At 58.6% G+C, this 17,019-nt stretch overlaps 2 protein-coding genes across 14 annotated transcripts in view; one reads left to right on the top strand and one right to left on the bottom strand.

The window, feature by feature from the left end:
* AKNA (AT-hook transcription factor) overlaps positions 1-17,019 on the top strand; it is a 102,574-nt gene that overhangs the window by 44,958 nt on the left and 40,597 nt on the right. For 10 of the 12 annotated variants that reach the window (XM_070596322.1, XM_070596329.1, XM_070596320.1 and 7 more), the window contains 7 exons: positions 1,749-1,925; positions 2,582-2,697; positions 3,311-3,457; positions 4,434-4,529; positions 5,158-5,274; positions 5,531-5,723; positions 8,717-9,800. In XM_070596322.1, coding sequence (XP_070452423.1) covers positions 1,749-1,925; positions 2,582-2,697; positions 3,311-3,457; positions 4,434-4,529; positions 5,158-5,274; positions 5,531-5,723; positions 8,717-8,969 — 1,099 coding nt within the window. In that variant the 3' untranslated portion in view covers positions 8,970-9,800. Of the gene's footprint in view, positions 1-1,748; positions 1,926-2,581; positions 2,698-3,310; positions 3,458-4,433; positions 4,530-5,157; positions 5,275-5,530; positions 5,724-8,716; positions 9,801-17,019 lie in introns of those variants that run through there. The other 2 variants (XR_011533567.1, XM_070596324.1) reach the window with 2 other exon arrangements.
* On the bottom strand, positions 11,733-15,188 carry LOC103545562 (alpha-1-acid glycoprotein 1-like). 2 transcript variants are annotated; one of them, XM_070596332.1, is made up of 6 exons: positions 15,010-15,188; positions 14,474-14,616; positions 14,172-14,242; positions 13,271-13,378; positions 13,022-13,125; positions 11,733-11,935 (listed from the first exon to the last, which is right to left on the bottom strand). In XM_070596332.1, exons 1-6 carry the CDS (start codon positions 15,121-15,123, stop codon positions 11,870-11,872), a joined length of 606 nt encoding a protein of 201 aa, XP_070452433.1. In that variant the 5' UTR covers positions 15,124-15,188; the 3' UTR covers positions 11,733-11,869. The 2 variants fall into 2 exon arrangements, with proteins under 2 accessions (XP_070452433.1, XP_070452432.1); XM_070596331.1 differs by having other exon boundaries at positions 14,172-14,248; positions 15,010-15,174.

The raw sequence follows: 17,019 nt of genomic DNA, 5'->3' as shown, positions 1-17,019 counted from the left end.
GTTGTAGAGCCAGCTCTCAGGCCACCAGGAGGGTGAGGAAAGAGGCCGAGAGACTGCTGAGAAGGCTGCCTCACCCCGGGAGGGATGAGGGACCAGTGGGGAGGGGGTGCATCTGAGAAGAGATGTTAGACGTTGGACCCACAGGACTTGGGAGCTGGCTAACTCTCTGGGGTGCTCAGGGAAGGAGAAGGGTCTAGAACGACTCAGATTTCTGGCTGACCAAACAGTTGGCGCCGATCCAGAGATGGGAACTCAGGAGGGGAGTGAGTTTGCAGGGAAGAAGCATTTGAAGGGCCAGCTGGCACTCAACCACTGAGGAATTAAGTCAGAGAGACTGAGACTCTGACACAAACAACCCAGAGACGGCAGGTGACCCCCGAGTGGGATTCCGAGTGCCCGCCCCATTCAGCAGCCTTGGGCCTGAGACAGGAACCAGAGCTGCCCTCCGGGTCTGCACACAACACGCAGCCTCGGCCCTGCCTCCCAGGGGTCACCTGGGGATGGAGCTCTCCATAGCCAGCGCCCCCACAGTTCACCTGGGAAACCCCAACACGTGCCCCCCTGGGGAGGTCCCAGGGAACCACCACCCTGGACTCTGTGCTGGGGCAGAGCCAGAGAGGGGTCCCCGCTCCCCCTGCGCACTCATCTGAGAGCTGGAGGTGGCACCAACACACACTCACCCCTCGGGCCAGGGGCCACCAGGCAAGAAGTCACCCTGAGGGGCTCCCCGCCCAGCAGCTGGCCCAGGAGTGGATGGAGAGCCTGTCGCGGCCTGAGGATGGCCAGGCCGTGCGCACACCCTGATGCTCTCTGAGGAGGGGGTGTGTGTGGGGGTCTGGGGGGATCCTCTGCCGCCATGCCCACCACGCCCTCAGAAGGAGACTCTGGAGCTTCAGGGAGGGGTGGAGAGAAATGTAGACAGGATTTCCTGCCAGCTGCTGGCAGCTCATGAGGTCCCATCTCAGGCTGGCTGCTTTGGGGGCTCCACTGGGAGGACAGCAGCCTTGCAGAGGGAGCCCCGGCATCTCCCAGCCTGGTCCTGTTCCGGTCGTGGAGGGAAGTCCCGTGGCATCTCCGCGTCCTCTCCCCATGCACGGCCTGCACTCTGCTCCTCTGGAGCCTGGGGTACCTTCAGTGGCGTTCCCTGAGCATCTCAGAGCTGTAGGGTCCCGGGGTGTGAGATCGGGAAGCCCTGGCTCACTATCTGGTGGGGAGACAGAGGGACGAGCATCTTCTGCTGGGAGTGGAGACATGAGCTTGACCAAGATGGGAAAGTTTTGGGGGACCCAGGAGCGAGGGGCTGAGTCAGGGCAGGAAGAACCCGGGCCTGGACGGGGAGTTAGAGTTTCCGCAGACAAGAGGGGAGGGAGGGCAGCCCAGGGGCCGAGGCGGGGTCGAACTCCAAGTGTCAAGTGGAACGTGAACCAACGCCCTCCTTACTCTGCACCCTCGTCTCTGTCTGGAGAAATTGTCGCTGGGGTTTCCGAACAGCTTCTCAGAGGCCCTGCGTGTGAGTGTGTGACCCTCAGAGTTCGGCTCTGCTCACCGAACGTGCAGGAACGTGGACTCAGAGAGGTGTCACCAGATAGAGCCAGAAAAGCGGACACACAAGGAGGGTCTGGAGTCCATGACAGCAGAGGAGGACCCTGTGCTGCTAGAAATGACACAGACGGGACCTCCAGGCAGCACTGTGGGGCAGCTAGTTCATCCGCATCTCCTCTTTCTCACTGTCCCTCTGTCCCCTACAGCCAGGCCATCCGGGAGCTGCAGGAGGAGGTGGCACGGCTCCGTCTGCGGCTGGAGGACAGTCTGCACCCGCCGGCCCCAGGCAGCCCCACGCGCCCTGCGTCTGCCTTCAACCGCCCTGCCCGGGCCCGCGCCCGTCCAGCCGAGGCCTCAGCCCCCTGGGGCCCCCACTGTGGCAGGTGGGTGACCCCAAATGCCCGCCCCTGTGCCCTCGTGAAGGCGCAGAAGCTAGACTTGGCCAGCCTCGGGGGATCTCCCCAGACATGTGGCCTCAGGCACAGCCACACCCCTGTCTCACTCATTCACTCCATCATTCACTCATTCACTCCATCATTCACTCACTCTGACATGGTTTTACTGTGTAATATTTGATGCATAAAAGAATATATTGAACATACGTGTTAATAATAAAGCAAAATACAGCGAACATCCCTGAACTCACCAGCCAACTCTGAGCCAGCCGATCTCCAGGACTCTCAGCGTCTCACCCACCCACTCTGTCATCATTCACTTACGATGACATAAAATCAGCTAACTTCTTCTGTTTCTATGAGAGGACACTCCCTGAAGGGGTTTACGGACATTGTCTCATGAATCGTTCTAACAACCTCTGAGGCAATTGCTTTCCTTATCCCCATTTGACAGATGAGGAAACTGAGGGTCAGAGAGGCTCAGAGCCATTTTCTGGGATTCTGACTCCAGGGTGTTTGGTTGGGACCCTGTGCCCTCTCCTCCCATTATGTTATAAGCATATGTTATAAGGTTCTCTCCTGCTCACTTTTGAAGGCTTCATAAACCTCCTCCAGTGACATCCTCTCTCTCTCCCTTTTGCTAGTAAATCCACAGAGAGACTGTCTGGTGAGCCTGGAGGTGCCGAGCCAGCTGTCCCGGCAGGAAGGCGGCGGGCCAGGTCCTCCTCGGTGCCTCGGGAGGTGCCCCGACTGTCCCTGAGTAAGTGACCACCTGCCAGGGCTCATTTCAGGTGGCCACAGTCTGGGCGCGTCGGCTCAGTGGTCAGGGCCCACAGCAGCAGCCTTGGAGGAGAGTTGGAGAAGGTTTTTGTGTGTCTGTTGTAGGCGATTGTAGTGTCTGGAGCACAGTGCTCCTCCAGCAAGAGCCACTGTCCCTCAAGGGGCTTGCATATGTCTCCTCTTGCTGAGTCTTCACTGCAAGATGGGCTGCACTGTCCACATTGTGCAGTTGAGGACCCAAGCCTGACGGCGCAGAGAACCTGCCTGAGGGAGCTCGGCTCCACACTCAGTGCCTGGGGCCCAGCCCCAGCTCCCTCCTTCCTGGCCCTGTGACCTTGGCCCGGGTGCTGCCCTGCTCCGTGCAGTTACAGGCACAGCTAATAGTGCAGTACCAACAGCATCCCCCTCCTGGGATGGCTGTGAGGGTGCACCGCACGGCGCCTGCCCGGTGTCCAGACCAGCGCTGAGAACGAGGTCAGGGTTGGGAATGTGTCTGCTCTCATTACTAAGGGGCAGGTCTGGACTAGCTACACCCATGCCCAAGCCAGTGGACCCACCCCGGCCCCTCTGATGTTCTTCTCTGTCCACCCCAGGTTCGGAATCTGAGCCAGCCTCCCTCCGGCTATTCTCTGAGAAGAGCAGGACCACCACGGACAGCCCACCCACAGCTGGGGACGGAATGAGAGGAGTGGGCAGCGCCAGACGGCCAGATCGGGTCACCTTCCGGGGCCAGTACACAGGTCAGGAAGGGAGGGCGGGGTGGCATGGTCCCCAGGGTGGTCTTCTCTGTCTTGAGCAGCCCTTTCTGAGACCCAGGGGCCATTCACATGTTACCACTTTCTCTGCATCCGTGATATGAAGTCATCTGGGAGGGCTGCCTCTGAGAATCTCAGGGCATTTGTCCATCAGTCATTCAGCAAACAGTTTCCAACGCCTCCGTGCCCCAGGGCCCATGCGTGGTTCTGGGAGCCCATGCAGCTGTCAATCATAAGGAGGGTCAGGAAGCACCTGCTGTGGCAGGACCTGGGCTGCAGGTGAACACAGAATCATCTACTCCTGCCCGAGCTCCAGGGCTGGGTCCCCGGGGACCCTGGGTCATGAACCAGGCACCCCGCACAGAGTCAGGCTCCAGATGACACACAGTAGGATTTCAAAGTGCTTAACATTGAAACCTGCCAGTGCTGGGCAGAGTGCCTCGTGGATCCAGCCCCATCCAGTTCCCCCAACAAGCCTGTGACACGCGCACCATGACTGTCTCCATCTTACAGCCCCTGGAGCACAGGGAGCAAACCCTGCTGCCCCCAGGCCCGAGCCCTTCCCATCCCAGCCAGCTGGTTGGGGTCCCGCGGGAGCTTCCCTCTGCCCTTGCTGAGCCCGGCTTCCTGGGCTGCTTTCACATCCTGACCGAGCTTGGGTTTGTTGACTGCTTCTGTGGGTCACGAACCAGGCAGCTGGTACCCAAGTAGGATGTGGGATGCAGCAGGAGTCTGGGAGAGCTTACAATAAACAGACACATAAATATGTTTTTATGTACATGTGTATATGTGCACATATACTTACATATCTACGTATTTATGCACATATATTACGTGTGTGTGTGCGCACACAAAGAGAGAGTGTGCAAACGACCTGGAGGGAGAGGAGAGAGCATTGTGCCACCTGCTCCAGCTCCACACCCTCCCAGAGTCACGCCCACTGTTCTGGTTTCCTCCCCAGGCCAGGAGTACCAGGTGCTGACCCCCAAGACTGTCCCCAGAGGCAGTGGCACAGCCTCCTGTCCCCACTGCCAGCCTGTCAGGACCCAGGATGCAGGTGAGGGACGGTCCCTGGAGAGGTGGCCAGGGTACTGAGGCTGTAGCTTCCTCTCTCCGGGAGGGAGCACTGGCCGCTGGGGGCGCCCTAGCTCAGTGGGGGTCAGGCACAGACCAAGAAACCGGACTGTTCTGGGCTTCCGGGCCCTGCAGGGCATCCCGCCCTCACCCCTATGGCTCCGGGGGCCGCCACCTGAAGCTGCCCTTCTGGGATGGGGAGCACAGGGTGGGGCAGGGAGCACATGACTCAGCCTGGGGCTGGGAGGGCTTCCCAGAGTGGGTGGTGGCTGGCTGCTCTCATCATGCCCCCATTTTATCTTGGCCAATCAGTCAGCCTCTTGGAGCCTCAGTTTCCCCGTCTGTAAACGGGGCAGTGATGAGAGGAGCCAGCCCAGGGGCTTGTTGCATCTGATAAAACAATGCAGGAAGACCCTGAGCAGAGGGCCAGGCTCATGCGAGGCTGACTCTCACTGTCCTGGTTGCCATGGATACTGTTGTCCCCGGTGGGGGCAGCGCGTCTCCAGGCAGAGGTCCCTGAGGGCAGCCTGGGGCTGCGGGAGGCCTGTCTGGGGGTTCAGGCCTGAGGGTTCAGATACACCTTCTCCTGATGTCGCTTTCTTCTCTTCTAGGCGGTGCTGCCCCCAGGGACCCACCGGGACCGTCTCCCACAGACGTCCTGCGCTGTCCCCTGTGTGGTGGAGCTGGGTCCCGCCCAGAGGGGGACGCTTCAGATCCTCCCACCTCTGGTAGGATGGGGCTCAGTCTCCTCTCCCAGTAGCCCCCAGCTCTCCTGGATGGGGGTCGGGGCCCTGGCGGGTTTAGACGGGGCGCGCTTCCCCAGTCTGGGACGGAGCGAATGGGGCAGAGGGCTGCTTCCCAAATCGAGGCCTCCCAGGAGCCACCCCGTGTCCCGTCTACCGAGCAGGGGCCAGGCGACCTTCTGCTCTCTGCCTGACCTTCCCCAGGAGTCAGACTGAGTCCCTGTGCTGTCCCTCCCCACAGGGGCAGAAAAGGCCTCCACGAGGGGATGCGCACCTGCGACTTCCAGCCCCAAGCAGAGGAGCCAGCGGGTGGGCTCGCCGTCCTGGCCACCCCCCGGACTGTGGTATCTGGCCGCCGCGCCCTCAGCACCACCCACTCCCGCGTTGGCCTACGTCTCCCCGGTTCCCGTCCTGCCTTATCCATCAGCCACTGTGTAAGCACCTTCCATTCCCACCCTCCCAGCCTCTCTCTGTGTCTAATGTGCAGAACAAGCCGGACACTCGTGTAGTCACTCAACAAACCCTGAATGCACCCTGTGTACCAGGCGCTGGGACCCAGCGGTGAAGGCGCCTGGCAGAGGGCCCTGGCATCTAGGAGCTGACAGCCTCGGGGGTCTAGAACCCTAACCATCCTCCATTTCCTCATGGGTCTTCTCAGCGAGCAAGAAAAGTGTGCTCATGTTTTTTTTAAACGGCTTTATCTTGTAGAACAGTTTAGGTTTATAGAGAAATCGAGCAGTGGTACAGAGTTCCCATGTGCCCCCACACATGCAGTGTCCCCCATATTGACATCGGACGCTAATATGGGGCATTGGCACAGTTGGTGAGCCATGTAAACACTGTTAGTAACTGAAGCCCACAGGGTATTCAGGTTCCTGCAGTTGTCCCTGAAGCCCCATCTCTGCCCCAGGCTCCACCAGGACCCCACACACTCACTCCTCACGGCTCCTGGGGCTCCTCTGGCTGTGACAGGTGCTCAGTCATCCCTTGTCCCTCATGACCTGACAATCTGGAGGACTGACTGACAGGCTCGAGGATTTGATGGAACCTCATCAGGACAAAAAGACGCAGCGGGGGAGGCGGAAGGGGGTCAGGCCCAAGAGTCAGTGCTCCCTGGGGTCCCGTCGGCCACCTCTTAGTGCGGTGGCCTCGGTCAGGCTGCCTCCTTGAGGAGCCTCAGTTTCCCCATCTGTGAAGCGGGGGATAGCCTCCATCACCACAGTGGCGTGACGGTGACGTGAGGCTGTGACAAGGACCACGGCCGTGACTGTGGAGCTGATAGCGCAGTGCCCGCACCTGCTCACCGCTGGATACCCCCGCAGGTCTCCTGACCCCAATGTGGTCCCTGCCCTGCAGGCGAGTTGGGGCGGGTCCTTAGGGAAGCCCGCCCTCCACTGCGAGAGGCCACGGCGCATGCGCAGGCCTGCGCGGAGCTGGTGGAGTTGCCCCCTGTGACCCGCTCATCTGGCAGGACAGCCTCCCTGGGATTTGGGAACCAGGATGCAGCTCTGAGCGCCCGTGGGAGCCAGGGGTCTCTCCACTTCCGAGGCCCTTCGTTCCATGTCCTTTGAGTCTCAGGCCTGTGGACACAACTAGCCAGTCTTCTGTCCCCAGGCCTGGACGGACGCGGGGAGGGGAAAGGCCCTGGTCCTTAGTGCCTGACAGACCGCCAGTAGGAGCCTTGTCACCTTGGGCGGGTCACACTGCTCCTCTGGGCCTCAGTTTCCCCTCTGTGAAGTGGGCTGTAGTGAGGATCAAGTGAACTAGTGTCTGGAGGACGCATCGTACACGGAGGGCGGCCGGTACCCACAGCGCAGCTGACGCTGCTGAAATTGGCCCTGATTGTGCCCAGGAGTCTCCAGCTGTCAATCAGCAGACTGCGCATGCTCAGTGGCCGCGGCCCTGCGCTTCAGGAAGCGGACCGGGCCTGCGCTGCCCCCTGCTGGTCGGCCGCCGCACAGCGCCTGCGTCGGAGGCTTTCAGGCCAGGATGGCTTTCTGTTGGTTTTCTGTTTGGCTGTTTGTGTTTTCGTTCTTGCCTTTTTTTAGCTCTGCCCTTGGGGAGTTTTGGGTAACTTTCAGGCCGAGCTGGTCCTCCAATTCTAAGAAGGTCGGGGAGTGTGGGAGCCCAGCACTCACCCCGCATAGTCCCCAAAGGAGGGAGGAGGATTCAGAAGCCTGTTTATTGGGTTCAGCTGATTCGGATCAGCATCTCCTGGGAGCTCAGTGGCTCCGGGTGTGGACCCAGCCCTGCCCGCCCAGCCCTCCGGTCATGGGCCTCAGTGGCTGCACTTACAGAGCGTTTCCGTGGCCAGGCCACGGACAGAGCTGTTAGCTAGATGATCCTGTGGGATCTCCCCGGGGACGCAGCTCCATATGGCTGTTTCCGGTGGGGAACCAGAGCCCTTGCAGGAGGAGAGGCTGCGCCAGGGTCCTGCTGCTGGAGGGGAGCATCGGTTCATGTGCTTGCTGGCCATCTGTGTGTCTTCTTAGGAGAGACGATGTTCAGATCCCAGCAAAGCCCCTTTCTCACTCTGTCCATAATGGAGCTTAGAGAGTGGGGGGTCAGCAATGAGAGCAGAGTTCACATCTGCCGGGCAAGACGCCAGGGAAAGACTCCAGCCGGGTCCTCCCTCCTCCTTCCTGCTTTATTTGGGCAAGCTGCTTCTTTTCCCTCTGTCTCCCTGCCACACTTTATTCCAGACACAGGGTCACGCCCTCTTCTTGCCCATCACCACTTTCTAGGAACCCTACACTGCATGGCCTCCAATGAATGCAGGAGTCACTCCCTAGAAAATGGGTGCTGCATCTCATGAGGTCGGCCCATGGTCCTCAGACTTTAACCCACCACCCCAAGTCCTGCAGGGCCAGGCTGGGCAGGGACCTCTCCACCTGCTGGCCTGGGTGAGTGGACCAGACCTGCTGCCTCCTGCAGACCCCTAACTGTTCTTACCACGTTGTTCCAGTGCCCCCCACTGGCACGCGGGACTCCCGTATGTGACCTCTGTCATGAAGGGGGTTTTCTGCAGAGCCTGGGGTGATCCTGGTCTCCCTGAGATCTGGCTCTGGGATGAGAAGGTCCAAGGAGGCCTCGGGGTCTGTGTTGTTCATTCCCCATTGAACCCCAGGGCTGAGCACATGGGCTGGCACGTGCTCTGTGGTGAGGAAATATTAAATGAATGGGCAGATTGAACTACTCCTTCCTGAGCCCCTGTTCTGGGTCAGACACGCCTGTTTTCTTCCTTCATCTTTCTAACACATCCCTCCAACTAGGCCTTTACTCTTCCCATTTAGATGTGGAGAAACTGAGGCCCAGAGCATCAGGATCAGAGGTCCAGTGGGGCCTTAGGACGGTTGGCTCCAAACCCCGGCTCCTTGGCGCCCCTGCCCTCTCTGTGGCTGACGCTCTCTCTGCCCTCTCTCCTCAGGTTCTTCGCGTCCCCAGGACCTACCTCAGCCCGACCAGGCTCCGAGTGGCACTCCTCTTCCTCCGCCCGGCCGGCCCGGGGCCCCCGGCACTCCGTCCAGCTGGACCTGGAGGACCTGGAGGCCCTGCACCAGGCCCTGAGCCGCGCCGTCGGGGCGGCCGAGCGCGTGCGCTCCCGCAGCCGGCAGCTGAGCCGCGCCCTGGAGGCTGAGCTGCGCCAGGCCCCCAGCCTGCGGGGCTCCTGTCCCCTCTGACCCCACTCGGGGCCAGGGACCCACGGGGCAGGGTACAGGCCGCCACTGTCTCTGGGCGAGGAGTCAGCTGAAGCCCCTTCTGAAGGCCCCGGGGACCCTCAGGAGGAGGCCCCCCAGCACAGGCCCTGCCTGCTCAGCCTCAGTGTTCTCAGACCAGAAGGGGCAACAGGCTGGTCATCAAGAGAAGTGGCTGCCCAGGGGACCAGCCCTGGAGCATCTGCTGGGACCGAGACCGCCCTCCGTCCAGGCGCCACCATGGGGGCTCCTCGTCCTGCACTTGTCAACCACCTCCAGCCAATAATATGGATTTATAGACGGATGGACAGATGTTGTAAACTGAGGAGGGCTCCTGTCTTGCATCCTCCGTAGGAGGCCGGAGAAGAAGGGAGAGGCCAGGGGCTCTGGGGCACACCTGCCACTGACTGTCACCAGCCTCTCCGGAGCAGCTGTCTCTGGGACGGACGTGGCTGGGAACCCTCCGCTGGTGACTGGTGGCCCATGGGGCACCTTGAGACCACTGGGCCGTTGTAGGATGGCAGCGCTGAGGGTGACGTGTGTCCAGCCTCCCTGTGGGTGGTGAGGCCTTTCCCAGGGGCTCCAGGGACAGACACGCCCACGGAGGGCCCGGGAAGCAGGCCGCCACGGTCCCTCCCACACCTCCTCTGAGACCCCGCTCTCCCCCGGGATCCCAGGGACTCTGGCCAGTGGGTAGCTCCTCCCAGGCCGTGTCCTGCCCCCACCCTTGTAGCAGCGCGTACCTCAGCTCTTCTGGAATGTGTGTTCATTGATGATATTTGTATATTTGAGGCATTTAAAAATCTATTTTCGTTACGATGGCAAATGAAGAGAATGAATATGAAGCTCTAAAAAGAGAAAAGTAAGCCAAAAAAACCCCCCAAAACGTTCCCTAAGGTGCCCAGGTCTGTGGTGTGTGTCCTCAACTTGTGGTCCCTAAAGTCAAGTGTGTGGGGGGCGGTTGGACGCTGAGGGCCCCCCCCAGGGGTCCTGCTGGGTGCACATTCCCAGACTCCTCCTGCCTCCCTCTGGTGGCTTCTGTGTCTCCTACTTTTCCCCTCTGCCTGTCAGAGCCATAAACCTTTCGACTGGAGGGGCCTGCGAGGAGGGGCCGTCTGGCCAAGCCCCTTTGTGTGGAGGCCCGAGATGCTACGAGACACACAGCAGAGCGGTGTCTGCAAACGCTCGAGCCTGGACTCTCCCTCCAGTGCTCCTTTTAGTAGCAAACAGCAAGCACAGCTGCTGTTCTCTGAGCGCCTCCCAGTCTCCAACCCCTGAGCTGAGTCCTCGGTGGGTCATCCCCACACAGCACACACACCACCCTCCAGGTTCCCATTGGGTCCCGTCTTATTGGTGAGTAGACGGAGGTTCCGGTGGGCCCTCTGCCCGCGCTCACCATGCTCAGCCTCCAGGTCCGTATCCCTTGTCACTGTCTGTTTCTTCCTCATCGCCATCGTTTTCTCTCCCCGCCTGCTGCTGCTTCTTCCCGTGGCTTTTTCTTCAGTCTCCCCACCTCGCGATTCCCTTGCCTCCCCCGCCCTTCTCTCTCATCGTTCGGCTGGGCCTTCTCGGGAGAGTTGGAATCGGCCTCTTGCTGAAGCCGACTCTGGGATGGGAAGACCCTTCGAGGCTTGAGCCTCTGAGTCCAGAGCCTTCTGGGAGCCAAGTGGCTGTTCCCAGATATCAGGATGGGAAAGGGGAGCCCGGGGCGGCCAGGGCCGTGTCCCCAGCCTCAGCCCCTAGCAGTGTCTCCAGCTTCAAGAAAGGATGCTGAGTCTTGGGTGTGTGCAGCTGGCTCTTTGGTGGGTGGTGGCATGTGAGCGCAGGACTGGGCATCAGGCGCGGGGTTGGGACCTGTCGCTCTGAAGGCTGAGGCCGCTCATACGTGGCATTGCCTGGAAAATTCGGCCCTGACATTCCCGCCCCCCCGAGTGGAGCAGCTGCCCTCCCATGACCACAGACCCGGAGCCCTCAGGCTGGGAGGAGGCGGCCTTCCTTGCTGGCCCCTGTTCAGGTGCGCATCAGCCTCTTCCTGCCACGGGATGGGCTGCCTGCCATGGGGCCCTGTCCCAAGGGTGCAAACACATTGCAGGACGGCTGGCTCCCGGGGGCCACCTCCCACTGGGTGTCGTGTCCTCCTCCTGTGGTCAGGCAGGTGTCTGAGGACATGTCACAGAGACACACGGCACCTCGGTCTGAGGCCCCAAGCCCTGCGTCCCCTGAGTCTGCCCTGATCGTGGCACAGGCCACCGCCATTGCCAGGAATGCTCCTGACAGCCTCTCCTTGGGTCTTCCTGCCTCCAGTCTGGCCCCTCATCCCACACCTCCCCTGATGGCCAGGGGGATGTCCTTAATAGTGGCCCTCGTGCTTGAACTACATGCCTGAGTCCTCCCTGCCCCTCGTCCACCTGAACCCCTACGTGAGGTCCTCCGCCTCAACTTCCTCAAACGCGTCCTCCCAGATCCTTCAGCTGCCACGGAAACAGACGTGGTATCCAGTGCCTATCTTTCCCCACTGGTTCAGACGCCTCTTCCAGGCAGCCCACCCAGAATTCCCCACACAGGGAATCGTCCCCAAACTGAGATTCCACTGGGCTCAGGTACGTGGTCATCTGTCCTGGCACATGTACTGGGGCTTCCAGCGGGGGCCCTTCCAACCAGGGGCAGGGCTTTGTCCAGTGCTCGGCCAGGACTCAACTCAGGGCGGGCTTCAACGGGAATAAATGAATGAAGGAGCAAATGACGGACTGAGTGAATGACAACTGCCTGTCCCAAAGGCAGAAGCTTTATTGTTGCAAGAGAGGGAAGGAACGGAGGTACAAAGGGTGGGTGGGGGCTGGAGACGCCCCCAAGTCCCCGAGGCCCGAACCCAGGACTGCATCCTCCTAGGCCTCCTCCTGTTTCTTCTTCCTTTCTTCCTCATGCTGCTTCTCCAGCGGCCCACACTGATCCTAGAAGATGAGGAGAGAGAGCACAGTGACGGGGAGGGCGGGGGTCCCTGGGGGAAGATGGGATGACTTGTGACTATGGTGCAGCCCACCCAGGGCTCCAGCCTGGCTCTGCCACTTCCGAGCTGGGTGACCTTGGGTGAGTCACTTTCCCTCTCTGAGCCTCAGCTTGTTCATCTCTAAAACAGGGCCTCAAACCCTTAGGAAGAGCTGGCATTTGCCGAGCACTTATGACCTGTCAAGCCCTCGTGCTGACCTCCTGCATTCTCACCACCATTGTGCAGATGGTGCAACTGAGGCTCTGGGCGGCTGCGTGACCTCTGAGGTCCCCCTGCCAGGAGATGGGGAGGCAGACTACAGGCCACGGGACCACCTCCAGTGCCTGTGTCCATCAGCCCTTTCCCAGGGTTCCCGGCTGCAGAGGAGGGGGGATTTGTGCCACTGGTGTCACAGGAGCTGACCTCAGGTGCAAACCACTGGGGATGAGTTTATTTTAATGAGCATGGGAGTATTTCATGTACATCCACAAACGTGTAACTGCTCATCGACTCCCGGGTCCCAGGTGTTGTGGCCTCGGACAGACCAGGTATAGCCGTGCATGTCACACAGGATAAGGGACAGAATTAGGGAGACCGTCACACAGGGAATTCTCAGTTAAAGCAAAAGTCGGGACAGTGCTCCTGGACCCGCTGCAGCTCGAGTGACGCTGAGAACCACAGCCCGACTCTCTCATGCACACGTGTTAGCACCGTCATGAACCGGGGGTGTGGCAGGCAGCTGTAAACGCCAGTTCCCCACGTGCTTCTCTTTCCCAGCTTCCCACCACCACACCCCAGCCACACTCTTTGCCTCCCATGAGTCCTTACAATCCCCTGCTCTCTCCAGCGTCCTCCCTAATTTTCAGTGAGTGTTCCCTCCTGGGCTCCCGTCCACCCCCGAGGGCCTCTGGGAAACGCAGCTGTCCCTGCAGAGTGGCAGGTGCTTAAAGCAGGATATCCTGCCTCCTTGTGCAGCCTTGGCTGACAGCTTTCCCTCTCTGGGCCTCCAAGGCTGCCCCAGGCCCAGCTGCCCAGGTCTCCTTGCGTTCACCTTTTTCTGATCAATGTAGACAATTTTCGACTTCTCAATGCCAATGCACCCGATGGCTTCATGGAACTCACTCATTTGCTCCTGAGTCACATCCAGTGTGTCCGCTGCAGGAGGGAGCACAGGGGCTGGGTGAGGATGCTAGGAGCCTGGGTGGGCGGCCAGGGAAGGCCAGGGTTCTGGGGGCCCAGCCCCAAGAACAGAGGGTCCCAGGGTGAGGCATTGGTGGGCGGGGGTTGGAGGGTCACCTACCGTACAAGGACAGCCCCAGGTTCTCCTTATCATCCGGGAAGTAGAGAATCATGAAGGTCTTGGGGTCCTTGGTGAGCAACACGTTGCCAACATATTCTTTGCCCAGCACTGGAGGAGGAAGCCTCTGGTGAGACCACAGGGATGGCACCGTGGTTCCCATCTCACCTGCAAGGGTGCTTGTGTGTCCAGGGCCACACAGCCAAGGGGTGACTGCCAGGGGCTCACTTGGGCCCCATGTCCCTGGCTCCTACTGTGCGCCAGGCCCTGCAGGAGCCCATTCCTCGTGTGGAAGCCCAGGAGCTGCACGCGGACTGTGGCCATCAGCAACTTCCTCCCCGTTTTGCAGATGAAAACGAGGCCTGGGGAGGGACCCGGGGCTGCTACATGCTGTGGGTCCACGTCCATCGCCATCCTGTGCTCCTACTATGTGCCCTCTCTGCAGTGATGGTGCGATGGGGGTGAAGTCACTGCCTGCCCAATGCGCAGGCTGCCCCCTTAGTTACCGGGGGATAGAGATGGATGATTGAGAGGCGGCACGGAGCCAGCCTGGGGTTTCATCCGAGGTCTCACTGCAAGTGTGTGACCTCGGGAAACTACTTGACATCTCTGTTTTCCTGTTTGCTCCTCTGATCACCTAATGTCCTCCTAGGGTTGTCTGTGAGAATTAAGTGGGTTAAAGCATGCCAGGGGCTTCAAGGTGCTGGGCACAAAGTAAGAACTCAAAACTGGTGACTATTACAGTGTGCAGGTGCCAGGACCAAGGAGACAGAAGAAGCAGGCCTGTCTCGTATTCTCTGTGTCCACAGCCCCAAGGGCTTTGGTCTCATCCCCTCCTGTAGACTGGCCCGCCCATGTCCTCCCCATTCCACACAGCCGCTCTGTGCCCGAGGGCTGCCCTCACCTTGTTTGGATAAGGTCCCTTTGTCCCGCTGGACGTTCAAGATGCTGAAGTCATAGTAGCACTGGTTGTCACTAGGGCTAGAGTGAAGGGGCAAGAAAAACAGTTAGTCAGTCAAGGAGAAGTGGACAATCACCCATCACAGACACCTGGGGTCAGGAGTCTGCTGGCAATTGGGGTCAGCCCTCCCCATTCCATGGAGGGGAAGGCTGAGGCCAGGAAGGGGGCAGGACTTGCTCCAGGTCCCCTTCGGCTCAGGGTAGAAGCCAGAAACTGGGGCTGGGCTGGGCGTGTGGGGGTCTCACATGGTCGAGTACTCCCTGAGCTGTATTGTGTCCTCCCTCTTGTTGGGGGTTAAGTGGAAGTAGGCCGCCTGGAGCTTCTTAGCTGTCTCATGGTACTCAGGGTCGCGGGAGGCTGACGCGATATAAAACCACTTGCCAGAGATCTGGGGAGAAGCCAGGAGCAGGTGAGGGAGGCTGGGAGCCGGAGTCTCGATGGTCCACAGGACAAGACTCCAGCACACCTCTCCCTCCAGTTTGCAAACAGGGTGATGGGGGCCCAGGTGAGGAGAGGACATGCAGGAGCTCACGCTGAGGGTCAGACACCCCCCCACCCCAGTCACTCCTCTTTGCCCAGGACAGAATTGTCCCCTGCTGGGGACCTGACAACGAGGCTACTGAGTTGGGAGGCAGAGGAAGGCCACTGGAGGCTGGTCAGAATTTCACCCCCAGAGCCACGAGAGGAAAGGGCAGAGTCAGAGGAGGGGGCTGACCACAAGCCAGCAGGGGAGAGGGAAGCCAAGAGAGGGAGGCATCTGCCCACAGGGCCCAGCACTCACACGGTCCAGGGTGGCATCAGTGAGAGGTGCAGCCCTGAATTTGTCACAGTCCAGGCTCTGTGCGTCCAGCAGAGGAAGGAGGCTCAGGACGGCGAGGGCCCAGGGCAGCAGCATGCTGAGAAGGGGAGGCACCTGGAGCCAAATAGAACTGGTGGCTGGAGGGTACAGTGACCTGTATAAGGCGCTGTGGGCACATGTGACACAATCTGTTAATGGGGAAATGCCTTGCACAAAACCTTCCCTTCTTACCCAAAAGCCAGCTCTTGGTAAAGCCTCTAAGCCCAGGTCTAACTTGGGTCCCTAACCTGGAGGTCTGGCTGTTCAAGGCCAAGGTGGGTGTGGGCTGCACGGATATTTGCTAACTTGTGGATTTCAGTAGATGAGCCTCTTAGCAAGCTCTCACAGTTTCATCCAATTCCTGTCCCACTGACTTGAGAGGGACCCAGCCATAGATCAGATGTTGAAGGAAACTTAGAGCCCCAGGCTCTCATGGGGAGTAGGGGTGACGGGCGGGGGAGGATTTGGGGGTTGGGGTGATGGCAAATAGGGATTGAATTCAACAGAGTGTGGTGACAACGTGAAAGAGCAAATGTCCAGAGGGGCTGACCCAGTCTTAGGGACAGGGACACTTCCCAAAGAAGGGACCCTCTATGCTGAATGTCTACTTCCACAAAATGTGTTACTTGAACTATCTCTGAACATCCAAAGCAGGAAATTATCCTGTGTTTTCTCCACCCCCAGCTATGCGAGCAGAGAGACATCCTGTCTCTTTACCAGGTCATCCCAATCCTAGAGCAGTGCCCAGCACTGTGTGGTCTCAGCAAAAACTCTGGGACGAATAATTCCATTGCTCATTTGCAATTCTACCTCATGGGGTCCAATCTTCATCCATATGAATCAATACTTTGCAAAAGTACTATATGAGGAGAGACATCAGCATCATGGCAGAGTGAGCTCTCTGCTTAGACTCTCCCTCTATGATCCAGTGTAAAGGACATTCATATACCAACAGAGGACCTTCACACAACACAAACGACATCTGAGAGACGCTTGCAGCCATACGTCTGAAGGTGGTGGTGCTGGACTCCCTGGAAGAAGTGGAAGGAAGGTAAGGAGATCACCTCTCCCTCCTCCAATGACTTGGGACAGCATGGCTATGAAGGGAATGTGGGAGGAGTGGCCGTCCATGGGAATACCTTCAGTCTCCCAGTTCTCTCACTGCCCGTGGGAAAGCACCACACAGAGCTGACTAAGCTCTTGACTCCTACGCAGGGCCGCAGATAGAAGCTGTGATCAGATATTATCACTATGTGGAGGCAGAAATCCATGCCCTCAAGCAGTATGAAAAAATATATGAACTCTCCAGACTACAAGGAAAATGACAAGCACCTAGAAATTCATCCTGAAGGCCCTGAAATTTATAATCTAAATGACAGAGAATTGAAGAAGCTATCATAAAAAACCCTCAAATGGATACAAGAAAATACAGATCGACAGTTCAATGGAAAAAGGAACTTCAGCACAAAAGAGATTGAAACTATAAAGAAGAACCAATCAGAAATGTTGGAGATCAAAAACACACTGAGTGAGATAAAGAAAAATCTAGATTCCCTGAGTAACAGATTTGACACTACAGAGGAGAGAATCAGCATTCTGGAGGAAGGAAATATAGAAATGCTTCCAGTGGCGGAGGAGAGAACTAAGACTAAACAGAAATGAAAAGTTCTCCTGGAAATATCCGACTGAAATGGAAATGCAACAGAAGGATTATAGGTCTTCCAGAGGGAGAAGAGAAGGAGAAGGCAGCAGAAAGCTTGTTCAAAGTAATAATAGCAGAGAATTTCCCAAACCTGGGAAAGGAGCAGGAAATACAAGTGAAAGAAGTTGATAGGTCTCCTAACTGAATCAACATAAAAAGACCTTCTCCAAGGCATATGGTAGTAAAGTTGGCAAAAGTCAAAGATAAAGTAAAAATATTAAGGGCAGCAAGGCAGAAGAAAATAACTTACA

The sequence above is a fragment of the Equus przewalskii genome, chromosome 26 (genome assembly GCF_037783145.1).
Source record: "Equus przewalskii isolate Varuska chromosome 26, EquPr2, whole genome shotgun sequence".
Classification (NCBI taxonomy): Eukaryota; Metazoa; Chordata; class Mammalia; order Perissodactyla; family Equidae; genus Equus; species Equus przewalskii.
Note: the sequence above shows the minus strand (reverse complement) of the source record. Positions and strands in the feature narration are given on the sequence as shown.